Source organism: Falco naumanni, chromosome 6 (assembly GCF_017639655.2).
Source record: "Falco naumanni isolate bFalNau1 chromosome 6, bFalNau1.pat, whole genome shotgun sequence".
In the NCBI taxonomy this organism is placed as follows: Eukaryota; Metazoa; Chordata; class Aves; order Falconiformes; family Falconidae; genus Falco; species Falco naumanni.
Window position 1 is genome coordinate 15565852 of NC_054059.1, and position 13135 is coordinate 15578986.

Consider the following 13135-nt stretch of genomic DNA (forward strand, 5'->3'; position numbering starts at 1 on the left):
GAACAGGAGAAAAAAAATGCTGGGCATGATCAGGAAGAATACAGGTAACAAGACAGAGGGTATATATTCAGCGGTGTGTAAAACACGAATGGGCTCACGTGTTTGGTACCGTACACAGCTCTAGAACTTGCATCTCAGGGATAATGTAGTAGAGTTAGAGAATCTACAAAGGGCAACAAAAAAGGTATTAATTAGTTGCCTTGTAAGGAGAGATTTAAATGGCTGAAACTATTCTGTTTGAAAAGGAGAAAGCTGAGGGGAATGTAATTAAGGCTTAAAAAACTATGGCAGTGGTCGATAAATGGAAAATTTCTTCATCAAATTCTGTAGTTAAAGAGTTGAGGGACGTTATGAAAATAATCTGAGAAACATTTTTAAGAATTAAAAGTATTTGCTTTTGCAGGAAGCAAAGAACCTCTGCAGCTTGCTGCCACAGAAGGCTGGAGAGGCAGATGATCCCTTAGTAGGTTGAGAAAAATTAGGCAAGTCACGGACAACAGGTCCATAAATGAATGATAAATTAAACAGTCAGGGGAGTACTGTTTGTCATGTCTGATTAGACAGTTCTACTTGCTGGAAGGATACATGTGACCAAGACTGTAGAAAATGTCAATGTTCACGTGATTTTCCTAAAGTGGTTTTCTCTCCCCCACTATTATAGACAGAATACCGGGCCAGATGGAGCACGGTTCTGATTCAGTATGTTCCTGCTCTGTATTGTGGTCTAAACAATAGATTTATTTTTATTATTTTTCTCTTCTCCTTTTGTTCGTAATCCAAAATTTAAAAGTTAAATATCCTGGTCTTGTTGAACTCACTTTGAATTGAATGACACTGGATAAACCCAACATTCTAAAATATGGAAATAAGTTTTCTCAGTTCATTCCACGCAATGTTGCATGTATATTTAATCCAACAAATGAAAAAGCTTTGGGAAGTTACTAATTAAACAGTATAAATATGTGATAATATTAACAAAAAAATTACAGAAAAAAAGAGTAATAATTTTACTGGTTAGAAGGATACACTTTTTTATAGATTTGCTAAATATAAAATAGAATTAGACATCTGGAACATTCATATCAATTCTTAATGTAAATCTCTGACTTTTATACATGGTAGCAATACTATTGAGATTTATCCCAAAGTAAGAATGCACATCGAACTCCCATGACAATGCAAAAGTCCATAAAATCAAACCACACAGTTTAAACTTAAGTGCTTTTTTAAACTTAGCAAAGGAAACCTGGGCCTTTTGGTCTCTTAAAAAGCAGTTGTAATTACATCAGATGGTTGCACTCATGATAAATTAAATTAAACTGTAGTAAAATATCTTTGAAAGGAACTGAAATGCATATACATCGTTTCCAGCTAATGCACTGAACCATGTCTGTTTTGCATAACTATGGAATCTTATCAGAATGTTAAATTGTAGTTTTCCTATGAAGTAATACTGCAAATTTAGACATTTATTTACAACTTTAATTTCCTTTCTGCCTGCTTTTTTTATTCTAATCCTATGAACACATGGTTCTTGTTTGTCACAAAAAACTACACTTTTGACCTGAGAATAATTTTTCCCTTAGTCCTATCATTAAATAACTGGAAGCATGACTCTTGAAAGTATCTCTCTTCTGTGGTGCAGTATCTGTCTTTGAATTCCTTTCCTAACTCTTTCTTTTCAACTCCATATAACTCAAGTTTTAAATCTCTGTTTGGTTTTGCCTTCTGCAAGTCAGTGACTTTCACATGGAATCCAGTTTTCTCACAAATACCAGGTATGCTTGCTTCTGCTCTCTGAATTGATGGTTAAGGCCACTATCTTTTTCTGCATCAAGTCTTCCCTTACAGTTAATCACTTCATAGTTGCCTACAAAGAAATCAAATAGGGCTTTATATTGTAAGTATTCACAGGAGATTAGACTGTATAATGCACCACATACATAAAGTATGTCAAAAGATAGATTTGTAAATAGCTGATGCATATTTCTGGTGGATTTTTTCCCCCTCATAGTGGATTTGCTTGAGTTATTTATGTTCGGAATTAGTCTACTTTTTAATTACCTTTTTTGATATAAAACAAAAATTGACTTAAAGTACATCTACAATCACATTTTTTTTCCCTTGAATCTGTTTTATAGAAATACATTTTGAAGTGTTGTTAGAATTACATTTATGGTGGTTTTTATCTTAATAAGATTTTCCAAGGAGGACTAATGAAAAATAGTCCTTTGTGTAGAAAAAGGAAAACAAAATCCTACCTTCTAAAACGCACTTCTAGATTTTGGTTAAAGGAACAGTGTTGAACTGACACTTTTTTTTTTTTTTAATAGTGTATTTTCACTATTTGTATTAACTTTCTAAAACATGTCCTTTCATAATTATTTCGAGCTGTGGATTGTGACTTTGGAAATCATACAGTGCAATGAGTAGAAAGTTCAGATTTCTTGGGCAGATTGACCTCATTTCCAAAGACAGATGTCAGTATGGACCCACAGACTTGGATAAGGGAGCAGTATGCCATGAGCAAAGTGCTGTGCCTTTCTACGTCATTGCTAGGGTCCAGAACTCAGAGTGATTCCCTGCCAGAGGAACCAGTGGACTGTGTTGTGCCAGGTGGGCTCTCTTAAGGGATAGTCATCCCCTTCCTAGTACAAACAAGATTTACTACACCGTGACTTTCAGAGAACAAGAAATAACAAGTTACTGCACTCAAGTAAATGTAGTGGATCTTGTTTTGCATTTTTTGAACCAAGGATTCTTAACGAAGTCTACCCTTAAAACAGCTGTATAACTAGAAATCCTAATATTCTTTCACTTTTTTTACTTTACTTTTAAATTGTCTTGCTATGCTAAGAAAATCTATGAGGACTTACATATACCATAACACTAATTTAGTAAAAATGAAGCCAGAAATTCACCATTCTGTTTTTCTGACAGAAGCCTGTATATTTGTTTCAGTTACAGCCCAGTGGAAGCTAATACTCACATTGAACTTATGTTTGCCTAAAGCATATTGAGTGTTCTGGAACCTTGTAGCAAACAGCTCACAGTGATTATTGCTTTTAATAGCTAGGAACAGTCCTGTACTCCCTGAATATGTCTAATAATCTTTAACCCACATATATTATTTGGTTTTGGCAGTATCATGTGAAAATGAGATACATGATGTAATAATGTATTTGAAATAAGAATCTATCCTAAAAATTCTGTTATTTTTTTTTTAGATTTATCTTACTGTGAAACATTTGATCTAATACCTAAATATTTGTGTATTCCCAGTTTTTCAACATCCTTTATAATAAACGGATTCTAGAACTTAGTAGAATATATCAGTTTCCCCTAGCCATAAAAAGAGGAACGATCACCTGGTAAGTGTAAGTCATGGTTCTCCTCTCTGAAAACTTAAGGGTAGCATTAGCAATTTTTTCCATAGCATTGCAATGGGAGTTCATGTTCATAGCTTGTCCTGTAACTTTCAGATCTTTTCCAAGGTCATTCCCTGTTAACAACACATTGCAAGCTCAAAGGATTCCTTGTTAGATCAAAATGGGAAAAGTATGTGCTTCACAGCAAAAAGCACTCAGGAAATAAAAGCCTGCTGAAAGGGAGCCCTCCTACTTTAAGGAGGTCAGATATAAGAAAAGTCATAGATATTTGGATGAGGATAAAGTGTGTCAGACTGGTGAAGCTGATAAAAACTCTATACAAATAATCAGAATTGTATACTTTCTGTTTTCTTAAGTAATTTATTTCTAAGTGAGCTTACTGAAGCTGTTTGTGTTTTAAAAGATGAGCTGGGGAGTATTGGTATGCTGTAAAGTGTGAGTACTGGGTATCATTTACGGACGTGACGATGTGTGAGGAATGAGCAGAGCACCCCAACTGAAGTTAATAAAAGGCACTTACCAAAAAAAAAAAAAAAAAAAAGTGACAGTAGAATGAACAAACCCTTTTAGAGCAGGAAGAATCTGGCAACATGAGGCCTGAGGAGTAGCTCTTCTGGCCTGTTTTCCTTGGAGATGGATCACTGTAGCCCTGATTTGTCTGAAGCTGCCTGGGAAGGGAACAAACTAGAAAACAGAAAGGGAAAAGAGAGAGGTCAATGATGGCCACAGAGAAATCTAGGCAATACAGCTCAGTTTGGACAGGTTACTTGCTCTGGTAACAGAAAAGAAAGTTTTACAGGCTATGAATAAAACAGGTGTGGTGAGATAAATTTGTCTGGCTGCCAGGCACCCACCCAGCTGCTCTTGCACTCCCCATGGTCAGGATGGGGGGAGGAAATAAGAAAAGCTTGTGAGTCAAGATAAGGACAGGGAGATTAGTCATGGTTGCCATTTATTGTCACAGGCCAAACAGACTCAACTTGGGGATGATTAATTTACTGTCAACGAGAAACACACTTTTCTCCCAGCCTGCTGGGAAACATGCTGCTGTGCAGGCTTGTCTTCACAGGCTGCTGGTCATGCCAGGAGCCTGGTCCAGCATGGGTCTGCATGGGCTGCAGCTTCCTTCAGGGCACATCCACCTCCTCTGGCATGGTGTTCACATAGGGCAGTGTGGGTATCTGCTCTCCTGTGGTCCTCCATGGGCTGGGAGGAGCCAACCAGCTTCACAATAGTTATCACCAGGGGCTTCAGGGGAATCTCTGGTAGATGTTGCCTGGAGCACCACCTCCCCCTCCTTTTTTGACATTTGTGTCTGCAGGGGTGTTTTTCTACACTTTTTCATCACTCCTCCCTCTAATGTTCTGCTGCACAATCTTTTTTTACTCTTTCTTAAATACACTTTCCCACAGGTGCCACCTTCTTGGCTGCTGGGGTCAGCTGTGCCCTTTGGTGGGTCCACTGAAGCCAACTGGAACTGCCTGTGTCCAGCACAGGGCACCTCCAGCCCCTCCTCACAGAGGCTGCCCCTGCAGCCCCCACCCCGGCAACAAAACCTTGCCATGTAAAGCTATTTTAACAGGATTGCACCAGAAAGATACCTGAATTATCTCAATTTATTTTCTTAAAGCAAGCAATCTGCAAGGCTTGAATAGCGTGTTACTGCTTGGGTGAGAGTGCGGGAGGCCTGTGAGGTCAGGCTGATGCTGAGCTGGGAGAAGCTCACACATAGAGCCTGTACAGGGCTGCAGGAACAGGAAAGCCTTGTGTCTCCTGCGCACACCCCGAGTGAGCCAGAGAGGCCACAGCCAAAGGGCAAGATTTTCTGTGTTCTCAGAGGAGACTAAAAATGAAAGTGTTGCTGGAAAGAAATAAAGAAATCTGATGGGATGATAAAACAAGTGACCGAATAATAAAAAAAAGAGTACTCACTGTTTCTAGAAGGTCCTGAGAAATCGGAAAAAATGTCAGAGACAAAAGCTGTCACTGCCCCTCAGTCTTTCAGTGTCACGACTGCTCAGTGGTATGTGGAGATCTCGGCACTTCCTCTGCTTTCTAAATGAATATTTTGCCGAGAACCCCAACAAGGAACCAAAAGTAACTTTGTGCTTTTTGGAGGGAGTTTCATTTTGTTATTTTGTTCTTTGTGTGTGTTTTTGTGGTTTTTTAAGCATTCATTGCGAGCAAATTGTTAGTAGAAGTTACACAAAGTTGTTATGGGAATAAATGTTGTAATGTAATGAAGTACTTGCTCTATGCACATAGATTTCATCTTCGAGTAGGTGATGCTGTGCATAGGTGTATTGGCAGTTTTGTTTAGGAGCCACTAGCTGCGTTAGCTACTCCTGATCCTAGTACATTCATACTTATTTCTTCACCTTCCATTGAAGCTTTTTAATTTATTTCTTGTCAGATGTGAATATTAAAATGATAGAAGTCCCACCTATAAGGTCCTTTTGTGCTGCCAGCGCGTTCAGTCAACTTGCAAATACCCTGTCTGCCAAAATGGAATACTGATCTCTGCCTACTTTGGTTGAATACACTGGTGTCCACTGTGGCATTTGGAATCTTAAGGCCGTGCATCATGGGTACCTTCTTCTCTCTATTACTGCAAAAGGCTATTCAAAAGAAGTGATGTCACACTAATGAAGGACAAATTTCTGAAGACAATTGCTCCTGCTTCCACAGGCATTCATTATTAGTTCAAGCTAAATATATTTAGAAAACAACATTCTAAAAAGCCTTATCAAAAGGGCTTGTGCAGAAAGGCGATGCATTCTTACTTCTTAAATACAGATTCCTTTTCAACCTATCCCGTTTTGTGTTTTTTTTCTATATAGATAGATTTTAAAACTTTCAGTCAGACTTCAATGATTTCTGTTCCTCCTAATTATCAATGCTGACTTAAGAATTTCCCATGTTGTCATATTCAGATAGTTCTCCCCTCCATAATAGTTTCCAGGTTACACCTGAATAACTGATGTTGGGTCATGTGCTGAGAAACAAATTAGCCAACTGGCTTTCCAAAAATATTTTCAAGAGGGGTTTTGGTCTGTTTTTGATGATGTTGTTTTGGTTTTTTTAACAAGTATTTTAACCTATTATTCTGACACAACTAAGATGACAATGCAGCATGATTTTAGGTGAGGAAATAGCAGGGAATAGAGGAAGGAATTAAGAATGTCATAAGCCAGTGCCTGAAACATTCATAATCTAAAACGACTGGCAATTCTTAAGGAAGGTTGTTCCCCTTTGATTTCACTAGGAAGTGGAAGTCAATTACCTTTGGCTTCAGGTCTGGATTGCTGATCAAGGTCAGAGTGCACATTGCTGCTCTGTAACATGATCTACAGATTTTTAGTTGCCATAAAGGTGCCAACTTCAGGAATCGTGTGAGTGTATTGTATAGTGACTGTTACAGAGCTTCCCTTTTGCTCACAGCACTGTATACCTCCTTTCTTCCAGAAATGGGACTGAGGAGAAGAGAGGAAAGAGAAAAATTAAACAGACAAACTGACAAACTGGCCTCATAATCAGTGAGGTACTGCAAAATACGTTACTTTTCTGCTACTGGCAAACATCTGATTCTAATGGCAAAAAATTGCAGTGACCCATATGTATCTGCAGATGAACAGCATTCAGTCTTCTAGCTTGGATTATTTGTCACCATTCAAACTTGGTATTTATTCTCAGTAACTGCCAAGCAAATATTGTGGATTTCTGTAAACAGAGCAAAGGACTGTTTCTAGAACCTAGACACAGATTTTTTGGCAGTCTGCGGAACTATCCCTATCTTCCTCTGGGATGTATAATTCAATTAGTTTATGTAATGCTCACTAATAAATCATCCTATATACACCCAGCTGGAGAGCTTATAGGAAAATAAGTTGTTTTCTTACAATTCCCCATTGATATCTGAATTTACATTCTGTCAAAGCAACTGTAGTACCTGCAGGAAATCTGAGTGCCCTTGGATAGCCTTAAAGAATTAAACCTTCTAAAGTTACAGGAGTGTGAGAGTAAATTTAAAATACTGGATTTAGCTAGACTGTTTTAGTGGCAGCAGCAAAATAAAACTCCTTTGGGATACAGGCAAAAACTAGGTTTCTGTGCTCAAGGGCAAAACCACATTTTTGGCACTGGCAATTGCACTAAATAAACTCTCCTGTAATTCTGGAGAAACATTCATTTGCTGCTACTTTGCATGGTCTGAATTTGATGATTTCACATTAGCTTTATCGGAGGTAATTGTTAGGTGAACACATAAGCATTTCTACATGTTTTTATTTGCAATATTATGCAGTAATTGGTAATAAGAAAGCATTTATCAGGAAGTACCGATAAAAGGCTTGTGTGCGTTGGTTAATATAGGCGATTTTTTATTCTGTCCAAAATTGTCTTACTAATGTGGCTTTTTTCACTGCAATAGGCCCTACTATAAAAACTTAAAAGGAGTAATAGTCTAAACTGTGGCTCAAAAATATGCTTCAGAATTTTAATAAAAGAACCATGAGTGAGAAGCACATACTTACGGCTGTAAGACTGCTTATAAAAAAATATACTTGCATTTCTTCAAGACTGATTAGTAAGAACAAGCATAGTTTCAAGAGTGAATATGAATTGTTAACAAAGGATCTCTGTATAAACAAAAATGCCCCAAATTAGAGACTGTTGTTTATCAGACAATAAAAAAAAAGTCCAAGACACTTTTTCTAATGTCCTTATTCATTCTCTTGCACTTGCTGTTGAAATGAGTAAGTAATGCGTTTTAAGCTGTGTAGCCCATGTATTATTATTTCTCTCCTCAGGAATGTGAATCTGCTCCCTGCATTAATGGAGGTTCTTGTCAAGACGCAGTGAATGCATTTGTGTGTACTTGCCTGAGTGGGTACACTGGAAGGTTTTGTGAAGTTGATGTTGATGTTTGCAGTGAGCCTACGCTTAACTCAGTTCTCTGTTACAATGGAGGTGTATGCATTGATGGACCTGGAAGATCTTTTCATTGCAGGTTAGTGTGAATACTGTCGTATAACTGCTTTAGTTAATACACATTGATTTGCTAAGATTTCAGGGCCGTGTTGTTGATAATGTGCAGTATGTGAACTCAGTTGGATTTGATGCTCAATCTAGTGCTCAAAACTATTGTTGCCTTAAACCGTTTACTGTTTAACTTCAGGACTTTTTATCTTACCTTCTAGTGCTTTTCAGAATTATATGTGGAAACTTCTAACGTAAACTGACCCTAAAAAGTTTAAAATCATTATGTTTATGGATATGCATGTATTCTTGTGTTGTGTACTCAAACAGAACATTAATAGGCAATCAAATTTAGATGACAGTTTTTACAATATGTGTGTACAGACATATCTCCAAAGAAATTTCCTGTGATCCATCATCATCATCATCATCATTCTCTGACTGTTTAAAACTTCTGACTAAATACCTGTGGTATTATAGCTTATGTACTTGTAATGTAGTGAAACTCTTAAAATTAAGCTATCTTATACATTGTACACATTGTGCTCTAGTACATCTAATAAACATATCAACTCACAATTATTATCTAAGTCCCTATTTGATTGCTACATTTGTAGAATTACTAAATACTAAGAAAATATTTTATAAGCATACTTAAGAATGAATAATATTTAAGAATGTCTTCCCTATACAGTCCTGTGTTAAATATCTAGATTTTAATTGATGGCCAAAATTGAAGCTCAAGCATAATAATTTTGCTTAACGAAACCCACCTGCTAATCTTAAGGCAAGAATGGTCATTCTTAGTTGTGTGTAATGATTCAATAGCTTTATAATGTATTATAAGAAGTGAAACTAATTTCATTTCTTACAAAATGAAGATTAAGAAACAAATTTATTACTTCCAATCTGTGGCTCAGTTTCCACCTGTTGATCCTTTGTGTCCTTCTGTTAATAGTTAGGAAATGTCATTACTGAACAGGATTAAGAAGGCAAACATCCCATGGACATCCAGGAAATACTGTTGTAATTTAAGCAAACGTTTGCATTGATTGCTGGCATTGTTTTCCAGAATCTGAAATGATCGTCATATGTGATCAGTTTCTCTCCTGCAACTAAATGGTGAAGTTACAATAACTCTTGAGGCATACAAACATGTTAACACATAAAATCTCCAAATGAGATACAATAATTAGACTCATGATCACAGAAACACAGAATATTTTGAGTTTGGAAGGGACCTTTAAAGATCATCTACTCCAACCCTGTGCCATGGGCCAGGGACATCTTTCACTGGATTATGTGCTCAAACCACCATCCAGCCACGCCTTGAACACTTCCAGGGATGGGGTATCCATAACTTCCTGGGCAACCTGCTCCAGTGTCTCACCACTCTCACAGTAAAGAATTTCTTCCTAAAATCTAATGTAAATCTACACTCTTTCAGTTTAAAAACATTGCCCTTTGTCTTGTCACTACAAGCCCTGGTAAAAAGTCTTTCTCCTTCTTTCTTATAAGCCACCTTTATATATTGAAAGGCCACTATAAGGTCTTCCCAGAGCCCTCTCTTCTCCAGGCTAATCACCCCCAACTCTTTCAGCCTTTCCTCATAGGAGAGGTGTTCCAGTCCTGTGATCGTACTCAGTACCCTTTCCTGGACCTGGCTTCACTGGTCATGCCTTTCTTGTGCTGGGGACCTTAGATCTGGATGCAGTACTCCAGGTGGATTCTCACAAGAGCAGAGTAGAAGGGGAGAATCACTCCTTGACCTTTGACCTGCTGTGGCCACACTTCTTGTTATGCATCCCAGGAAACAATTGACTTCCTGGGCTGCGAAAGCACATTTTCGGCTCACATCATGCTTTTTTATCTACCAATATCCCCAAGTCTTTTTCTCCTCAGGGCTGCTTCCAATCCCTTCGTCCGCAGCCTGTATTGATACCAAGGGTTTCTCCAAGCCAGGTGCATGACCTTCCACTTGGCCTTGTTGAACTTAATGAGATTTGCATGGACCCACTCTGAGCCTGCTGGGGTGCCTCTGGATGATTTCCCTTCTCTCAAGCAAATCAGCTGCAGCACTCAGCTTGGTATGACCTGCAAACTTGCTGAGGGTGCACTCATCCCACTATCTGTGTCAGTGATGAAGATATGAAAGAGTATTGGTCCCATGAGAGCTCAAATACATTACGGTTTAGATTAAACCTTTCATTGAATGCTAAAATAATTCACATTAGCTTACTTCTGCAGTGGGCTGCTACCTGCACAAAGACTGTTTCTGTGGCTCACATGTTTGGTAATTTGTTTAGGCCCTGTTGTTTGATCAGCAGTCTGAAAAATCCATTTTTCTGCATTATCCACTTCTTCTTTCCCAGCTTGTGTTCAACTCTAGCCTCCTTTTTTTCAAGTTTTAGGTGCTGCAGCATCCTTTCTTTTTTCACAAATTAATCTTCTGAATTAAATTAAATTACTTTCCCCCTTCTTCTCCTCGGGAACTTATTCCAAACATTGTGAGGGTAGCTACCTTGCACTTGCTTGTGATTCCAGCGTTGGCCATCAGGAGGAGCTGTTGATGGAATCAGTGTCAGGAAAATTGCAAACAGTTAAAATCAGGATTTTTAGTGTTGCCAAGATCACAAAGGTTTCCATGAGTCATGTAAGACTACAGTAAAGCAAGCTGATGTCGGATATAGTTGTGATCCTGCAAAAATAAGTGCCATATTTGAAACAAATTTCTTCTGAGGGTGTCCAGGGAAAGGACTTTTTTTCAGCTGATTACCTCTTTTACATTGAAGTGCTTCAAAAGACAGACATAACTCCCTTTCTTACCCTTCAGCAGCTGTTTCCATTCCAAATAATGTGTACAAGTGCAAGTAAGAAACATAAAAAGATCATGAAGTTGTATTTACTCCTGTACTGTGAACATTATGATGTGAACCCTACTCCTCTACCATTCCCTCCACTTGCTTTAAGCAGTCTGAACAAAACTCATGTACAGACTGGAGAATAGGACTGATACGGAGGAAGAAAAAGCAGAATAACTGAAGAATAAGGAAGGGAAAAATAGCTCCTACTATAGCAAAATGCCACAAACATCAAAAACAATAAGGAGTTTTAATGCCTGTTGCACACTTGCTGTGGAATGGGTAGGAGGAAAGACAAAAATCCAGTACCGTTTGGAGTGTTCTTGTTTTAGGGATCTGGCGTAGGATGTTTGAATTATTGTGGTGGTGAAACTGGAAATAGCAAGTAACAAAAAGTGTCCAGTAATGGGTGTCAGGCTTGCTTAACTGTGGGCAGCACTGCCAGCTTCAGCTATGATGTGTGTGATATTTTACCCAGTAGTATAGTGGATGGTTTAACTTTTCTTGAATTATGTGTGAATCAATTACATGAACAACCCTACAGGCTTCTTCCTGAAATTAGTATGAAAAATACCCTTTGGGATAGCCCTTGAATTGTGCGTTATCTGCGGTACCTTTCTGTCTTCAAACCCTTGGTTTAAAATTAAAACAACTCATTAGAAATGAGAGGGGTGCTGGGAGTTGTAATTCAGTTCTATCCTGGGCAGACTGCCACAGGAATCAGGGCTTCAGGAAACAGATTACTATCTGAAAGATTGCCCACCTACCTTCCTTTGTATTTCAGTCGTCTTAATTGAAGTAACTGGCTGCTGCAACAACAAACACTATATAAATTAGCAAATTATTAATAAAGCTATCATTGGGCTCAGGGGGACTTTCAAAAGACCGTTCAACCCAACCTACATATGGTTGATACAGTGAGTATGTAATAGGAATTCTGAAGCCCTTTCGTAGTATTTTCCAAGTATTTTGAGGAAGATAAACTGGTCCACAAAAAACGCTCGGATTTTTTTCTTTCTATTTGATCCACAGTTGGTTCATTGTCACTTTTGCATCTCTTGGTCCCAGACCATTCAGTATGTTTGTCTTGGGATTTAAAAAAAATAAAATAAAAAGATAATTTAAAAAACCCTTTCCTCCCCGATCAGGCTTGTATTGAACCTTTTTCAAACGTACATTTCAGGTACTTCCTGCTGATTAGGTTCAGAAGTCATACTATGTTGAGAGGGATTATCTGTGCAGTACTTTCAGTCTGATCAGGCGAAAACAATGTCAATAATCTTATGACAGGCGTTGACTTAGATTAAGTTCTTGAATATTATAGCTTCATTGTATTTTTTCAGCACATGATAGCATATCTGGGTTTTAAAATGTTTTTGTTAGAGAAAACAGAGATAATTTTGGTGTTATTTTGTCTGTCATTATCTACTCCAAGTAATCTTTTTTTCAGAATTTAAATGCATTTAGTGGTATAAGATAATGTTGTTGGTTTTGGAAATGTGTAGGGTCACAGGAAAGTTTAATCCTATCCTTGATTCATGAAGGGAGACTGGTGCTTTTTAAATCTGCTTTTTTGATTATATTTGACTACATTATTTGGTTGAGAACTGAAGCTTGTTTCGGAGCACCTTCCAGAGATTAGTTTATACTCACAAGACAATTCCATGGGCTTGATTTTTGTATTCCAAGGGCAGGTAAGAGTGTTTTATCTACAGAGTACCTGATCAACAGAATGCCTGGGGTTTTCTTCTAGCTCATGATACTTCAGTAAGAAAGAATTCTAAAATAAGAATCTGTTGTTCTACATTTCCTTCAAATAAAGTGTGGTTATTTTAAAATGTTTATTATGATATCTACCACTTCTTCTTACTTGTGACTCTGAACGGATTGTAATTAATGCAGTAAGTA

The 13135-nt window shown here is 37.8% G+C and overlaps 1 protein-coding gene across 1 annotated transcript in view; it reads left to right on the forward strand.

The window, feature by feature from the left end:
• The window catches only part of EYS (eyes shut homolog), an 867458-nt gene that overhangs the window by 389617 nt on the left and 464706 nt on the right, over nucleotides 1-13135 (forward strand). Inside the window, exon 27 of the mRNA XM_040598785.1 lies at nucleotides 8198-8397. Within this exon, the coding sequence (XP_040454719.1) occupies nucleotides 8198-8397 (200 nt within the window). The remainder of the gene's footprint in view (nucleotides 1-8197; nucleotides 8398-13135) is intronic.